This window comes from Cotesia typhae, unplaced genomic scaffold (genome assembly GCF_013202065.1).
Source record: "Cotesia typhae breed Kobodo isofemale line unplaced genomic scaffold, CoteBio_Ctyphae contig_48, whole genome shotgun sequence".
Classification (NCBI taxonomy): domain Eukaryota; kingdom Metazoa; phylum Arthropoda; class Insecta; order Hymenoptera; family Braconidae; genus Cotesia; species Cotesia typhae.
In genome coordinates this window covers 2378869-2395179 of record NW_027423756.1, presented here as the reverse complement: position 1 = coordinate 2395179, position 16311 = coordinate 2378869, and the positions used below count along the sequence as shown (strand labels likewise).

General features: G+C 32.5%; 1 protein-coding gene and 1 long non-coding RNA gene across 6 annotated transcripts in view; one reads left to right on the top strand and one right to left on the bottom strand.

Moving 5' to 3' along the window:
- Positions 1 to 1489: 1489 nt before the first annotated feature.
- Positions 1490 to 2554, bottom strand: LOC141529550 (uncharacterized). Its single transcript, XR_012479614.1, has 2 exons — positions 1902 to 2554; positions 1490 to 1786 (listed from the first exon to the last, which is right to left on the bottom strand). It is a non-coding gene; the product is annotated as an uncharacterized LOC141529550 (long non-coding RNA).
- A 386-nt stretch (positions 2555 to 2940) lies between these two features.
- Positions 2941 to 16311, top strand: part of Max (MYC associated factor X) — a 30959-nt gene continuing 17588 nt past the window's right edge. For 2 of the 5 annotated variants that reach the window (XR_012479607.1, XR_012479606.1), the window contains exon 1: positions 3316 to 8688. Coding sequence is in view for 1 of the 5 variants with exons in the window: in XM_074246140.1 (XP_074102241.1) it covers positions 3136 to 3174; positions 3246 to 3305 (99 nt within the window). In the remaining 4 variants the exon portion in view is untranslated. The other 3 variants (XM_074246140.1, XR_012479609.1, XR_012479608.1) reach the window with 3 other exon arrangements.

Below are 16311 nucleotides of genomic sequence, written 5' to 3'. Positions count from 1 at the left end.
AATTAATCGTTTTCTCGCGGAGCATTTCACAGCAATAAATATAAAGTTGCTGTAATTAGGCTATAGACATACATGGGTATCGATTCATAAATTGAATAATCAACTAAAAACTCCAACCGTTATAAAAATATAATAAAAATTTTACTATTTTTGTAATAACGAATATTGAAATTTAAAATTTCAGACTTTCCCGCCAAAAATTGAAATTAAATAAATAATTTAATTATTGCAGATAACGCTATTAACAATTAAAGAGTCATTCTTAGGTCATTGCTAGAATATATAATTATTATATAATTACTAATAATAAGTAAAAATTAATCATCATTCTTGGAGCACTTGTAGCAATGTAAAAGTCCCTGCAACGTATACCTATGAGTATTGATTGATAAATTGAACTATCAATTGCAAACTTTAGTAGCTATAAATATCTAAAATAAAATTATGACAATTTTTTTAACAATAAAATTAAAAATTCAAATTTTAGAGTTTCCCGCCAACAGTTAAAATTAAAAAAATTAGAAAATTATTGCAGGCAAAGCTATAAACAGTGGAGGGTCATTTTACGGTCCTTGCAGGAGTATAAAAATTATAAAGTTATTATTAATAAAAAAAAAAAAATTAATGGTTTTTTCGCAGAGCATTCCACAGCAATATATATAAAGTTGCTGTAACTTGGGTATGGACATACATACATGGGTATTGACTGATAAATTGAAAAATCAACTAAAAACTCGAACCGTTATAAAAATATAACAAATATTATAAAATTTTTTGTAATAATAAAAATTTTTAATTTTAATTTTAAACTGTCCCGCCAAATATATTTATTGAATACATTAGAAAATTACTACAGGCATGGCTTTAACAACAAGAGAAGTCTCTTTTTAGGTTATTTGTGAAATATAATTATTACGATGTTACTAATAAAAAAATAAATAAATATATTATTATTTTTCTAATATCTAGTCGCAATTAAAAAAAAAAAAGAAATTGCTAAAACATTGCCTTGTACAGTCTTTACTGTCGGTTGATAGATTAAATAATTAATTTAGGACTCCAATAATTATGAAAAAAGTTTGGAAAATTCAAAAGTTCCCGCCTCATAACGTTCATTTATTTTTTAAAAAAAAAATAAATTGTGTAATTTATTAAAAAAAAAAAAAAAAAAAAAAAAAATTATAATTAAGTAATTTCTTACGGACTATTTTTTACAAAAATCTAGCTTGATCAAGTGACGCCATCAAGTTTTCACGTGAGAAATTAGTAGCCTTAACGTCAAAAACCATTGCAAACCTTAAAATGATAGAAGCAATCACCCATTTTACATGCAAAAAATATGGATTATTTATCAATTTTTATTTCGAATTTAAATAATTCAGAACTTTTACACTATTTTCTTTTTAATTTTATATAATAAAATATTTTGCACAATCTTACTATTATTAAATTTAGGAAGGTTGAGTTATTAAAAGCCTTAACAAATTAATTAGAAGAATCGAATTATTTTATTTATGATTCAATCAAAATACACGAAATCAATCAAAGTCAACATAATCGAAAAATAATATTAATACATTATTTAAAAAAGTTTCATGATAAGTAAAAGAAAAAGAGCAAATATTTATATTTGTACACGACATAACAAAATAGATTCATAATAATTAATACATTAATTTATCAGAAAAATAAATTTTAACAATGTCAAGAAAATTGAATAAAGAAACATTTTTAAATGGAGAGAAATAAAAATTGCTGACACCACTTTGAATGCTCCAAAAATTCACTGTCGCGACGATCATGCCATGGAAAAAAAAAAAAAAAAAAAAAAAAGAATATAAATCTTATTAGCGAAAGTATAACCTCTATAATTACAAACAGATCTTTTAATTAGTACTCACTTTCTAATATTCTTAAAATAATGAATTTGTAATTGGTAAATAATAAAATTTCCAGAATTTTTCATAATTATGAAATTATTTAACACACTGAACAATATATTACATATTTTTTGCATAAGCAAATAAAAAAAATAAAAAAAGAAGATGTTGCAAATATCTTTGTAAAATTAAATGTTATAAATCACACTATTCACATTTTTAGTAACATTATATTATTTGCACCAATTATTATTAAGTGATTAATTCAATAAGTAATTATTTATTATTAAAGGATTACATTTAATAAAATTTTTAACCTTCGATAATTATGAAATAATTATATAATATTACACTTGGAAAAATTGTCATTAATAACTCATTTTTATCAGCTCATGTTATGGAGTACACGCCACGTTCGGATGCTTGCTTATTTTTTTCTATTTACGACTATCATCAGGATGCGGAGACTAGCCAGAATATTAATGTATTTTTCAATAATGCACATATAACCGCCATCTATTGTATTCATGTTGCACTATTTAAACAAATCTGTTTTATCTGAATATATTGGTTGAATTCACAATGAATTCAAACTATTAAAATGTTCTTAGTCGCAAAGAGGGAACAACACTTTAATCTATTGACATGTGTGTGAGTCCCTTTACATTTTTCCTTTAGTTTCTTGTGGTACCAACTTAAATCTCACGTTGGCTACATTTTTTTTGGCAAAGTGTCCCCGTCACCCGTCGCCATATAACATATAAATGTAGTGAAGCAAAAATTAAAAAATATTGTTATCTGCGCTAGTATAGAGTATAAACAGATGTTTTTAATCTATAACCTTCATTACACTCGAATTGTCAGACTTATATTGTGAATGCTGCTCATATTTCCATAAAATAGACGTCATTATAAAATTTTTTTTCATCAATTCAGTAAAGTGAAAGTCTAATAAATTTTTTTCCAATTTTTTTTTTTTGAGTCACTAGTAAAGTAATTAAAACTTTAAACAATGTTGTTTGATTCGAAATATTCGTTCTAAAAAAATTGAGATGTTTACTTACATCAATAAATTGAGAAACAATTTTTATTTTCTTGTTTTTTTTATTTATTTTTTTTTTCTCAAAAGAACGAAAACTTTTGTATGTTTAAATCAACGTAAAAATTTTCGATCTTTATACCAGAAAATCGCTAATATTTTAATGTATTAAGTTTTTTCGCTTCTTATTAATTTAATGTCAAAAAATAATTTATAATGAGTGACGACGATCGTGATATTGATATTGAAAGTGATGTAAGTCAATTATTTTGTTCTATATGTCAGTTGTATTTGTCAGTGTAAATATTTTTTTTTCTGTATTTCAGGATGGTGATGATTCTGATTCCAGGCAGAGACCTTCTAATAATACCCAGTATTATTCTCAGGTATTATTTTCACCGTTATCGATATTTTTTGTAATTAATGTTGAAGGAATTTCGATACCAAAAAATTAAAATTTCGTGTAACAATGATCAAGTTTCAACTTTGCTTCAGTTAAAATTCAACTTGATTTTCTGAACAGTTTTCAAAAAATTAATTATTGAAGTTGCTTTCTACACATGTAAAGGTATAATGAATCTATAAACGTAGTATGGAGTCTTTAGTAGCACTCGTGTAGTCAAATAAATTTCATAGTAAATTTGTCAGTGCTCCATACCTTAATGTGTACAAAAAGCAACTTTAATAATTAATTTTTCGCAAACAGTACATAAAATCAACTTGAAATTTTAATCGAAGATATATTTAGAGCCTATTAATTGGTACACAAAATTACAATTTTTAGCAATATTCTCATTTTGATATCGAATAACCTCTTAACATATTATGCTGGTAAAGTTTACAGATTAGATGGATTCCGACAACTCTCGGATATCTCAATTGCGAACTGGAAATGTCAATCATTAAAGAGTTTTTGAACAGAGTTCAAAAAGGCATTAATTGATTAATGTTTTATCTTTTTATTAATTTATTACTTCTGAAAAAATCATCACTTACTTTGAATCTCTTTAATAAGTTTCTTATCCACGTGAATCATTTGAGTTCAGATTATTATCCATAACAAAACAATATTAATGGTAATATGACCAGAGTACTCAACAACAACTATCCAAGACCCTACCGAAAACATCTTTGCATAGAACAAACGTAATCCAGGACTTCTCCTATCACCAATGAATGCTTTCGATAATATCTCTATTCTCGTTACATTTATTTATTCAAAATAGTATATTACTCACCTAGGGAAGTAAAGTAAGAAATGTCTCAGATGACATATAATTGTTGGCCGAAGCGAAGCCGAGGTTGACCCATTCTATCGCGGTTGACGCCAATCGAAAGGGCTTGGCTGAACTTAGATTTTGGATAAGGTTTGGATCGATTCGGATCGCTAGATTTTTATAAATCTCAAAAAAACTACGAAAAAAAATTTTTTTAAATGTGTTTTTTTTTTTATAACTTTTAAACGGCTTGACCAATCAATTCCAAAAACTAATCAGCTCTTAACATCGAAAAACCACGTCGATCGCCATCAAGCCGGTCAAAATCGGTTGATTCGTTCGTGAGTTATCGTTGACGAAAAAAATCGACAAAAAGTGTTTTTTTCGGATTACACCGAAATTTCCGATCTAATCAATTTGTGTTCAAAATTATATCATAGAATTTAAAAAATTGCGTCGAATGCCGCTAACCGCGTGAAAATCGGTTTTTTCATTCAAAAGTTATTGCGGTTTGAAAATTAAAAAAATAGTGATTTATTAAACTCCTATCAAACTTGAGTTCGGAGAGCTCAAAACTACACGAAAAGTAGATTTTTTAGCTCGAATAGCTCAAAAACATAATAAGTGCAATTTCGAGCGCTTAATTACGAAAGTAGCGGGAAGTTGCAGGGATGGCCTTCAGGGTCAACCGTTTTCCTAATTTTCTTTTTCTTTATTTCCAACAATATTTTTGATATAATTAAGAAAAAAGAAATAGTCGATTTTTGAAGTGAAAACTTCTTTCGCCGCGTTGGGAACTTTTTTGTAGGGGAAAATCATATGGGTTCGCGTCACCGACATGTACATGACTTGTGCACGCGCAAGGTGCTGTGCACTTTAAACACTTTTTTGGCTGGGGAAAATTTTTTCACGTTTTTTGCTAAAACCATACTTTTTAACGATGAATTAGAATAGTTTTAGTACGTTTTTTGTAAGAAATTTGATTTTTTCCAAAAAAAGTCTTTTGATAAAATCATTTCAATTTGGAATTTTTCGTAATAATGATCATTAGATGATATATACTGATGATTTTTAATATTTTTATAGAGTTTTTATAGCGAGAAAACATTATTTGTGGATATATTTGAAAGGAAACATAATACTATACTATGAGTTTCTAGTATACAGGCCTTTTTCATTCCCCTTTACACCCCAAGTCTTTCTCGACATTAATGAGTTTTTGGTTACTGCCCTTTTTGCGGCTGTGAACCGACGAGCTTTTTGTACCGCATTTGCCTTGATATTTGGAACAGTAACATGGGAAAACCATAGAGAAAACCCATGTTAGTACAGTCGTAGCTAGGCTGTCTACAGTGATCGATAAGAACCTCATAATCGTGATTATTGCAAAAATTAATAATTTGAAGCTTCGAGGCACTATGAAAAAAAAAAATTGCAGCTCTTCGAATTTTCCAGAGATCTTAGGAGAAACTTCAAGATCGAAAAATTACTGACGATATTCTTCGTTCATCCATTTTATCCGAATTTAAAACCAGTTATCCAAATATCCCTAATCGTGCGTATTTTTGTTTTTTTTTTTAGCTGAAAAAAAACTCAAAGAGTTCCAAAACGTCACCAAAAAAAACCCCTCTCTCCTTCCCCGTAGATAGTACGGAGATGACTGGATCGAAACCGCGTTAGCATTACTTCAATCCAGTCCATGTTATGTCTCACGACGCCCACTCCTGGTTACTGGTCTCTTTCTGCGGTTTTTTCTTTTAAAAGGCGCTACGCGTAGGCTACGACAGCTGACCAGTTATCTTCTTTTCTCAGCATGTAGGCTATCAAGCTCTCGGGGGGAGAGTGTGGTGCCTATAATTTCTCCGGTGCTGCTTTTGTAGTCCTTGCACCGTACACACTCGGAGAAAGTGTGTTCGGTGTCGTCGATTTGGTCCGGGCAATATATGCAAGTCGGGGTGCGGTGCAGCCCCATTGTAAAGAGATAGGCGTTAAACTGTCCGTATCCTGTCAATAGCTGTGTGGGGAAGAAGTCCGTGTCCTTATGCTTCCGAAAAAGCCAGACGTTGATGTTTGGGATCAAGTGCGCCGTCCATCTGCCTGTCTCTCCCGAAGTCCATCGGTCCTGCCACTCTTCCTCCTTTTCCGCCTTTATCCTCGTTCTTGTGTCCTTCATGTTTTTGTCACTGTTTTTAGCATAATAGAGTTATGTTCTCTCGAACACTAGTAGGTAAGGCGAAAAAATAGTTTCTCGTCTATCATTACCCCTAGATAGTGTAGTGCCCGTGTTGACGTCAGTGTTGTTCCTGGTCATATCAGAGGAGGAAAAAAAAAGGACGCTAAAAATAAAGCAGTATTATTATTCTTGAATTTCGTTGTTATTAGTATAATAACGGCATATTAACTTGCTCTGCAAGTGTTCAGTTCAATATTGTGAGTTGTTTGGTGGTTTAATCTTGCATATAATCAGTTGCAATAAAATTACTAGGTAATTTAAGGTTTCTAACCTGTGTATGCCGCATGGCGGCAAGCGAGGACTTGAGAGAGGAGTTAATGGACGATGATGATCATTCTGTGTTATTGTATAACAATACAGTGGAGAACGACGATGAGTTAATCAACTCCCAGTTATATTCCAGTTTAGTAAGTGAGGCTCAAGTATCTTATGAAAACCCAAGGCTATATACTAATAGAAGTCGATCAAGTAGTAGATCTGAAAGCTTGGACAAGTAGCAGCTTGCTAAGAGAAGGAAAGAAGAAGCAGTAACAACTATGGGAGCTAACAGGAACAACAAGAGGCAGCATACTGGTAGCCTCGCACAAAATGCTTTGGACAAAGGTGGTAAAGACAATTCCAAAGTGTTTAAAGGCACTAAGAACAGTGATAAAGATAAAGACAAAAATAATTCTATAAATATAGTTAATAATAGTGCTAATTTCGTAAATAGAGCCGGTGGCACTGCAATCTCAATGCTTAAATACGACAGAGCGGATAAAGGTCCTTTCTTTATCCAATTGCGACAAGCTGATACTACTCAAAGACCAAAGATGTTGATCGAAGTGGGTAGAATGCTGAGAAACTGTAACATTAAACATAAGCTCATTGAGTACTCATCAAGAGGTACTTGGCTTCTCACATTTGATCAATTTAATGAAGCGAATAACATGGTAGGTAATGATCATATTATTAAACAAGGATTTTCAGCTTTCGTGCCAAGAGAAAGAGTTTTAAGAGTGTTGTGCGCGACATACCGATTGTCATTTCAAAGGACGAGTTCATTAATGAGGTGAACACCTACAACCCTGGATTAAGGGTCTCAGATATGTATCGTTTTACCGGGAGGGTACAAGGCAAGGACGGTAATAGTACGAGAGCAGAAACTACAACGGTGTGCTTTACTATAAGGAGCTCAAACATCCCAAAGCACATTATAATTTACGAAGCTCGTATCAAGGTTTCTCCATTCATACCTTCAGTCAGACAGTATTACAAATGTGGTAAATTAGGCCACATTAGCAAGTTCTGCAAAGTGGAATAAAAATGTGACTTGTGGTGAGAACAGTCATGCTGAGTCGCACGTTTGTAATAGACCTTCCAAATGTGTTAATTGTTCAGGTGCACACCGTTCTTTTCATAAGGATTGTCAGGAAATCCTGAAAACTAAAGAGATCAGCAGAATAATGGCTTAGGACAACGTGTCTTTTATACAGGCTAGAAGAATCTTCGAGGGTTCAAATAATTCTTTTACTGTGCCAGTGAGGAATCAAGCTAATTTTCCGGAGTTAAATACAAATACCTCTTCGTTTACCAGACCTAAAGCTAACATTATACAAGGAACGTGTACAATTGAAGCAATTAAAAACCAATTAAAAGAGATTAAAGCACCCAAGGGTGCAAATAATTTGGCTAACGAGGGTACAAAGGTAGCCATGGATCAGTTTGCAGAGTGCTTGAGGAATATTCCAGACCTAGGGTCATTGTGGCCCAGAATCTGGAAATGTATGTCATTGCACATACAATCCATTCAACCTCATAATGGATCGAAGTCCTAATCATCTACGTTTGTTGCAATGGAACTGCAGGAGTGTTCGGCGGAAGCTTCCTGAGATTCAAAAAAGAGCTATAGACTTTGACTTAATACTATTGTCAGAAACATGGCTTAATTCAACTGATAAAATTTATGTTAAAGGATTCGATGTGGTAAGGAACGATCAAGTAAATAATGTAGGTGGTGGAGTAGCCATCGTAGTAAGTAATAATATTAAATATAAGAGAATTTTTAATTTATACAGTTGTAAAAGTAATATCGAAATGTGTGCAATACAGATTTTTCTAGCTGATTCCCAATTAACTGTTGCTTTTGTTATAGGCCTCCTGGTAACAACATCAATGAAACCTCATGGATGCGCTTTCTGACCTAGTTTGATGGCAAATCCATCATTGCTGAAGATTTTAACGCACATCATTTGTTGTGGGGCGACAGATTAAGATGTGAAGAAAGAAAAAAACTTTTCAATGGTTTAGAAAGGTCAGAGGTGGAATTATTAAATCAAGGTAAAAGTACATATTACTCTCGTCAATATGGTACAGAGTCTGCAATTGATTTGGCTTTTATCGATAATGCTTCGTTAGCGTCATATAATTGGTCGGTAGGGTTGGATTCCTGGGGCAGTGATCACTATCCTATTTTTATTACGCTGAATGAACGAGTCGAAATTAAAACTTTATTTAAATCAAACAGAATTGCTAATTTTAAAACAGATTGGGAAATAGTCGACGAAAATTTTATTAAAAGTATTGATCAAGTCAAGGAAGTAATTTACGATGTAAATCTAGATATGCAAACTAAATATACTACTTTTATTGCGATTGTCACAAACTGCATCCAGGAACCCAACCCTAGTTGCAATCAGAAAAAGAAAAAGAGTAAATTCAAGGTAAATACGCTTAGTAACTCTTGTACTACACCCTGGTGGGATAGTGAGTGTGAGAAACTTGTTAGGAAGAGATAAGCTGCATTATTTCAATATAAACACAATGGTAGTCGCGATAATTTTAGAAATTTGGTTAGAGCCGAACATAATGCTAAGGTTGGGCTAGCTAAAATTAAAAAAGATAATTTTATAAGATTTTGTGACTCTCTAAATAAGTATACTAATCCATCATTTGTCTGGAAAAAACTAAAAAGGTTTAAGAATCGTTGGAATAGTTCTGTTACAGATAATGAGTACTCGGAAGAGACAATTAACAATGTAAATTTGGCTATTAATCAATTATGCCCTCTTTGGGTTCCTCATCAGGAACCTAATCAGGAATACTTTCATAATGAGATTGGTGATTTATTTCTGGATCAGCCATTCTTAGACACTGAATTAGAAATAGCAATAGACAGGGGTAATAGTGGAAGTAGTCCAGGAATTGATGGCATTGACTACCAGATTCTCAAAAGACTCCCTCAAGAACTTCGTAAGCTCCTACTTGTCTTATACAATGAGATTTTTGCTTCAGGATTTTTTCCAAATGAATGGCGTGAGTATATGGTATGTTTCATTCCTAAAAGTGAAAGCAGTAAGGTACGACCTATATCATTGGCTTCTTGCGTCCTTAAAACCTTTGAGAGAATGCTTAGCTTAAGACTTAGTTGGTGGCTTGAACATCACAAAAAATTGCCTAGAAATCAGTTTGGCTTCAGACGTGGCAAGTCATGTATGGATAATTTGGTGCTTCTCAATTCCGAGATCCTCTGGGTTTTTGATGTGGACGAATCGTTGATTAGCTTGTCGGTAGACATAAAAGGAGCCTATGACTACGTTCTTCCGGACGTTCTCCTAGATAGACTGAAAGAATTAGGTATTACAAGTTTGCCTCTAACTCAAATATTTAATTTGGCTAGTCGTAAGATATTAACTCTTAGATACAGTGTAGATACTGTAACTCTTAGATATGTAGACGAGAAAAGAATAGTTTATAAGGGTTTAGCTCAAGGTGGAGTTTTAAGCCCATTGTTGTATTCCTTATATATGGGTAAATTGCATACTATTCCTCAAGGTAGATACCAGGTTGGTGAATTTGCTGACGATGATACATTCTACAAACAGTCTAAAGATCCTAGTCTTGCGCTTTTAGATTTAAAAAACACTATGGAGGATGTGCTTAGATTTCTGGATACAAGCGGCCTTGAGGCCTCACAGCATAAATATCAGTTATGTATCTTCAGTCGTGATCCTAAAGTTATCTCAAAAGTGTGGTCACTGAGGATAGGGGATATAGTAGTCAAATCCAAAACAGTTTTTAAGCTGTTAGGTCTCCAGTTCCAAAATACACTCAATTGGGATATTCATGTTGAAAATATTAGAGTAAGATGTGCTAAAGTCTTGTATATTCTTAGTTACTTGAGAACAACTTGGAGGGGAGCTGATCCGACAGTTTTGCTGAGATTGTATAAAGCTCTGATAAGGTCTAGAATGGAGTACGGAGGTTTTCTTTTTCATCCTCTTTCAACGAAATCACTAAAAAAGCTAACAGTCATTCAGACTAAGGCCTTGAGGATAGCCATGGGATATAGACAGTCTACTCCTGTCAACATCCTGTTGGCAGAGTCTAAGGAACCACCTATTTACTTCGGATTTCAATATCTATGCATGAATTTCCTAACTAGAACACTATCGTCCGATGAACATCCTATAATAACTGTGCTTGATAAATTAGTTGCGAATAGGGATAATCCAACATTTTGACCTCAAGGTCCAAGGCCGTTGCTTCTTTCAGCATACGAGGACCTAATCCCTATTCAGCACTACATATCGTCTTCAGATAGGCCTTGGTGCTATACTCATGGGTATGAGTCAGTATGGTTTGTTCCTGATGTCGATTTGGATATAGGAATCAGTTTGCAGGAGGATAAAGATCCAAATGGTAAATTTGAAACATTATTCAGACAAGAGCTTAATAAAGGACAATTGTTGGTTCACGGATGGGTCTAAAATTCCTGATCAGGAGTTTATAGGTTTTGCAACTTTAAATGCATCAACTGGGTTAGTTGGAAAATATCATACAGTTAAATACGGCTCTATTTTCACCGCTGAAGCTATGGCTATATCTTGTACTCTTGATAAATTTTCTCAGATTAATGCAAACGATTTTTGCATTTTCAGTGACTCTAGAAGTGTACTCACTTCTCTTAAAAATTACTTGAAATCAGAGAAACAAAAACCAATTATATAAATAATTAAACATCAGCTCTACAATCTTAGTTTGTTAAATAAGAAAGTTAAATTTTATTGGATTCCTGCACATACAGGTATTAAATATAACGAAGTAGTCGATAAAGCAGCTAAAGAGAGTGCAGTAGTTGGTATAGATTCACTAATACTAATTCCCGCCTCTGATCTGAAAGCCATATGGAAGGTCAAAATTAAAAATAAATGTAATCTTTGGTGTATAAATACGGGCAAAGAGAAAGGAAAAAAATACTTTAATAAGTACTGGACAGAAAGCGCAGCCTCGTGGTTCAAAAATTTTTAATTTCGTAGAAAGTCAATAGTTTCTATTAATACATTAAGAAGTGAGCATACTTCTCTAGCGAGCAGTTTATTTAGATTTAAAATTGTAAATTCAGTTGTTTGGCTAGCGATTAAAATATTTGGGGATTAATTGAGTATAAAAATTTTAGTTTGTGAGTGAGTCACGTATAAGTAGAGTCGAGTTTTGGACTTCATAGAGTTCGGTCGCAACAGTCGAGTCAGAGAGTTGCCTCTGATCACTTCAGGTTATCGGACGTGCGTACCGTTGCAGCTACAGGTTAAGATTTTAGTCTTTTGCGTTTTATTTTGAGCTACAGATATAAATACAGAGTTTATGAAGTTGTTTGAAATAAAATAAAAAGTTACTCAGCATTGACATTGTTTATATCAGGTATGAGATCATTTATTTAATGTAATTTGAGCGTGAATAATTAAGCTTTTGGTCTTTAAGTATTAGATAGCCGTTCTTCATAATAATTCCGTATTGTAAATAATTTAGAGTCCCTATGACAGATTTAGTTAAGAGTATTATTCGAGTTGTTAAGATTTACTTATTTATTTGTTTTATTTTATAAAAGTAAGAATCTGTAACGTGACTGTAGCGTTGATTATTGTTAGCTGTACCGTTCCGATAATTTTGTAGTTATTTACGATCAAGTTTGTTGATTAAGTTGAAATTTGTTTAATAAATAAGAATTTTGTTTCAAGTATAAATTTTTGGTGTTGCGAATAAAATTATTACAATCATGGATCCACTCTCTACTCGAATCACGCCCTCTCTTAACAAACTAGCTCACTAAGCGACCCCGAGGCATCCCGCTGTCTTTCCGGTCTTTGGTCCCATGGTCTTCATTTTGTTAACTTTCTGTGTTTTCGATCAAGTTTACGTTTTGGCTAGTTTTGATAATTTCTAGCGAATGAAAATTATCTAATTCCGTTTAAGTTCACGTTAAGTTTACATTTTCGTTTAAGTTTGGGTTTCAGTTTGGCTAGTTTGATAATTCCTAGCAAATAAAAATTATTCGATTACGTTTTCACTAGTTTGGTAATTCCAGTGATTAAAAATTACCTGGCGCCCTACTGTTATTAAGACCAGAGTCCGAAGATCGGAAGGATACCGAAATATAACCCAGAATTTTATTTTAGAATTGAGTTCTCCTACATCCCCCGTAAAATTATAGTTATAGTATGTATGTATGTATGTATTTATTAGGGTGGGTCAAAAAAATCGATTATTTCTTTTTTTACACGGAAAAATAGGTTGCTAGATAACTTAAAAAATTTCTCACCAAGCATGAGTTCTTAATTTTTATAGGAAGATCCTCCGCATCGCAGTTTTATATTTTTCTCTCAGTCCAATAGAAAAAAATTCATACCTCATCATTTATCAATTGAACAGTGTTCAGTACTAATACCGGTACCTTCCCTCAAACTTGGGTAGGTTTTCTTACAAATAGAATTATTTGTTGGTCTTGAGAAAGACCGTTTTGGTTAAGACTACGTAGTAGTCTTGAGATGACTTGTTAGTCACACGCTCTTAAATAAGAGCAATGAATATTGAGTTCTGAGAACTGTTTAAAATTTAGCTCTTAAAAGAGCTGGTTGGATGATACTCGAACGTAGCTGTAGTTGAGATTGACTAAGTATATCTAATATGGTCTGAGATGACTGATTAAAGACCTTCAGTTGAGGATAGACAAGCTTTGCACGCTTGCTATCCTAAATACTGTACTGTAGATGGTAAGCCTTGCTCGCTTACTGTAAATATTGGAGTACTTCCTTCTTCTTCTTCTTCTTTTTCTTCTTCTTCTTCTTCTTCTTCGCTCGATGGTTTAAAGTGGACTGTGCTAGTAGGTCTCCTCGCTTCCTCTTTTAAACAGTCTGGTGATTTGAGAGGGGATTGGATTATGTGAATACATTGGCTCGCTAGCTCCGATGGACTGAGTGGGGGTTTCGAAGGTAGCGGCCCAATAACAACTTAGAATAATTTCCCACTATGAATAGAATAATTTTCCACTAGCTCTCTCGTTATGGTCCGTGCTTTTGTTAGTACCATGATTAGCTCTCTAGTCATGGTCCGTGCGATTGTTAATACCAAATGATAATTTTGAGGGTTTTTTCAACAAACAGAAAAAAGTTTCGAGAGAATTTTTTAGAAAATTTAATGCTCTACAAAAAAGGTATTTTATATTTTTTCCGTAAACCTCACCATTTGAAAGATATTAAGGATTTAACTTTGGTTATTTTAAGACGAATTTCATTTTTGTTTATGAATTTTATAACTCGACAATAAATGACTTTTACAAAATGCGCAATAGAAATTTTTGTTGGAAATTAACTGCTCTATAAGAATAGTTTCTTATGTTTTGACGATGAAATTAACCGTTCAAAAGATATTCATCATCAAACTTTCATGTGTACGGATTTGAAAAGTTTTTGATGAGATATTCGAAAAATTTCAATTTAATTTATAAATTTCATTTCTTGTCATTAATATAAGTATTATTTGAGTTTTATTTTCAAAATTATCGAAATTTTTCTTCAATTATTCTAAACATTTTATTTTTAATCATTAGACATCACGATCCTAGGGAAAGTTTCTTCTCTAGAGAATTTTTTTGTATTTTATTTCAGGAATTGTGAACTAGCGCCATCTACTTTTTCCTTTATCGTTATGTTGTCATTAGTTTGTATACATTTATTTCTACAGCACTTTTAGTGTTTCCAGAATTCATGATCTCGTATATGTAATCGAACGAATAATTATTTACAAATATTGCGGTTACTACGTGAATTAACTTGATATTTATCGAAAATATGGATAAGTTACCAACAGTGAAAGAGATTATGAGCGTTTTTTTTCATCAACTCAAAGTTTTGAAATGTTCTATCAAATAAAGTGCCAAAAATGCAGCTGATCAAGTTGTTGAACTATAGAAAAACAACTAGATTACAACTAGTGAATCGACTAATATAATAAAAAAAATTAGGAATACGATAGACCCTGAAGGCCATCCGTGCAACTTCTCGTATATGTACTGTTACTTTAATATTTTGTAAAATAAGATATAACTAAAATGTTTTATTGCGGTAGGCTTAGGCCTAGGTAGGCACATGGTTGTCAACGTAGTCGGGATCCCAGGACGATAGGGGTATCATAAAATTAATAAGGAAAAGAGAAATGTGCAGCAGGCAGACTATTTGAGAATAGTTTTTGAAAAGACAGTCTTGCTTTGAGATCGAGATTGAACGGACGTCCTGGTGATCGCGAATTCGTTATTTCCTAAGTCTCGGTCTACCGCAAGATATTATTAATATTGTTTGCGGCTTGAATTAACTTAACCTTGTACGAGTTTATCTACTCATTCGTAATAATTGATCTTTATATAATTGTGAATATTAATTAATTGTAATAATAAAAATGAGTGAATCACAAAATACCGAATCCCCAACAATAACTCCTGCCTCTCTAAGATATATATATATATATATATATATATATATATATATATATATATATATATATATATATATATATATATATATATATATATATACAGGGTGTCTCTGAAGTGGCGGGAGTAATTGTTGGGGTCGATAGAGAAAAAAATACTGAATCGAAAGTTCCTGAGCCAAAAATTTTTTTGGGCCATAGAATTTGAGTTATGAATTAAAAACGATAGCCAATCAGAAGCGCGCTATTCGAGAAATGAAAATGAGCGGGGAAGTAGAGGAGACGCGAGAGTGAGATGCTGCAATAGCAGCTTACTCGCTCACACAAAGCCGAGCATGAGAGGGGATTGTGACGCTATGAGCCGAGTACGTAAGTGTGAATGAGTGGATGTATGAGGTCGCAAGCGGACGGCTTAATGTATGAGTGTGTGTCCGTGTATCGCAGCATTATTGGAGGCGTTGTAACGCTGAATTAAAGCTAACCGGGTACTCTAAGACAGAGGAAAAATTTTAATTTTTATTTTTATTCGAAAAAATTTAATAAAAAAATAAAAAGGCCCAAGATTTAACCAGACCCACAGAAACGGAGAGTAAATTTTTAATTCTCATTTATTTTGCTGGGGATTATTTTCAAATACAAAAAAAAAAAGCTAAGATTCAACTGGAATCCAAAAGAGATGGATGAAAAAAATTTTATTTTTTATTTTTAATCAACAAAATTATTTTTCTTTAAAAAAGAGCCCAATCTCGACTGGAGCAAGAAAAAATGATTGAAAAATTTTATTATTAATTTTCAATCAACAAAATTATTATAAAAAAATAAATGGGCCCAAGTCTCAACCGGACCCAAACAAACGGATAAAAATTTTTATTACTTACTTAATTTGCTGGAAATTATCTTTAAAAACGAAAAAAATGCCCAAGACTCGATCGGATCCAAAAAAATAACAGTACAAAAATTTTTCCTTATTTTCAATCAGCAAAATTGTTTCTTTTAAAAAAGGCCCAATCTCGACTGGAGCAAAAAAATGATTAAAAAATTTTATTATTAATTTTCAATCAACAAAATTATTTAAAAAAAAAAATAGTCCGCAGACTCAACCGGACCCAAACAAACAGATAGATAGTTTTAATTACTTATTTATTTTGATGGGAATTATTTTAAAAAACGAAGAAAATCGCCCAAGACTCGACCGGACCC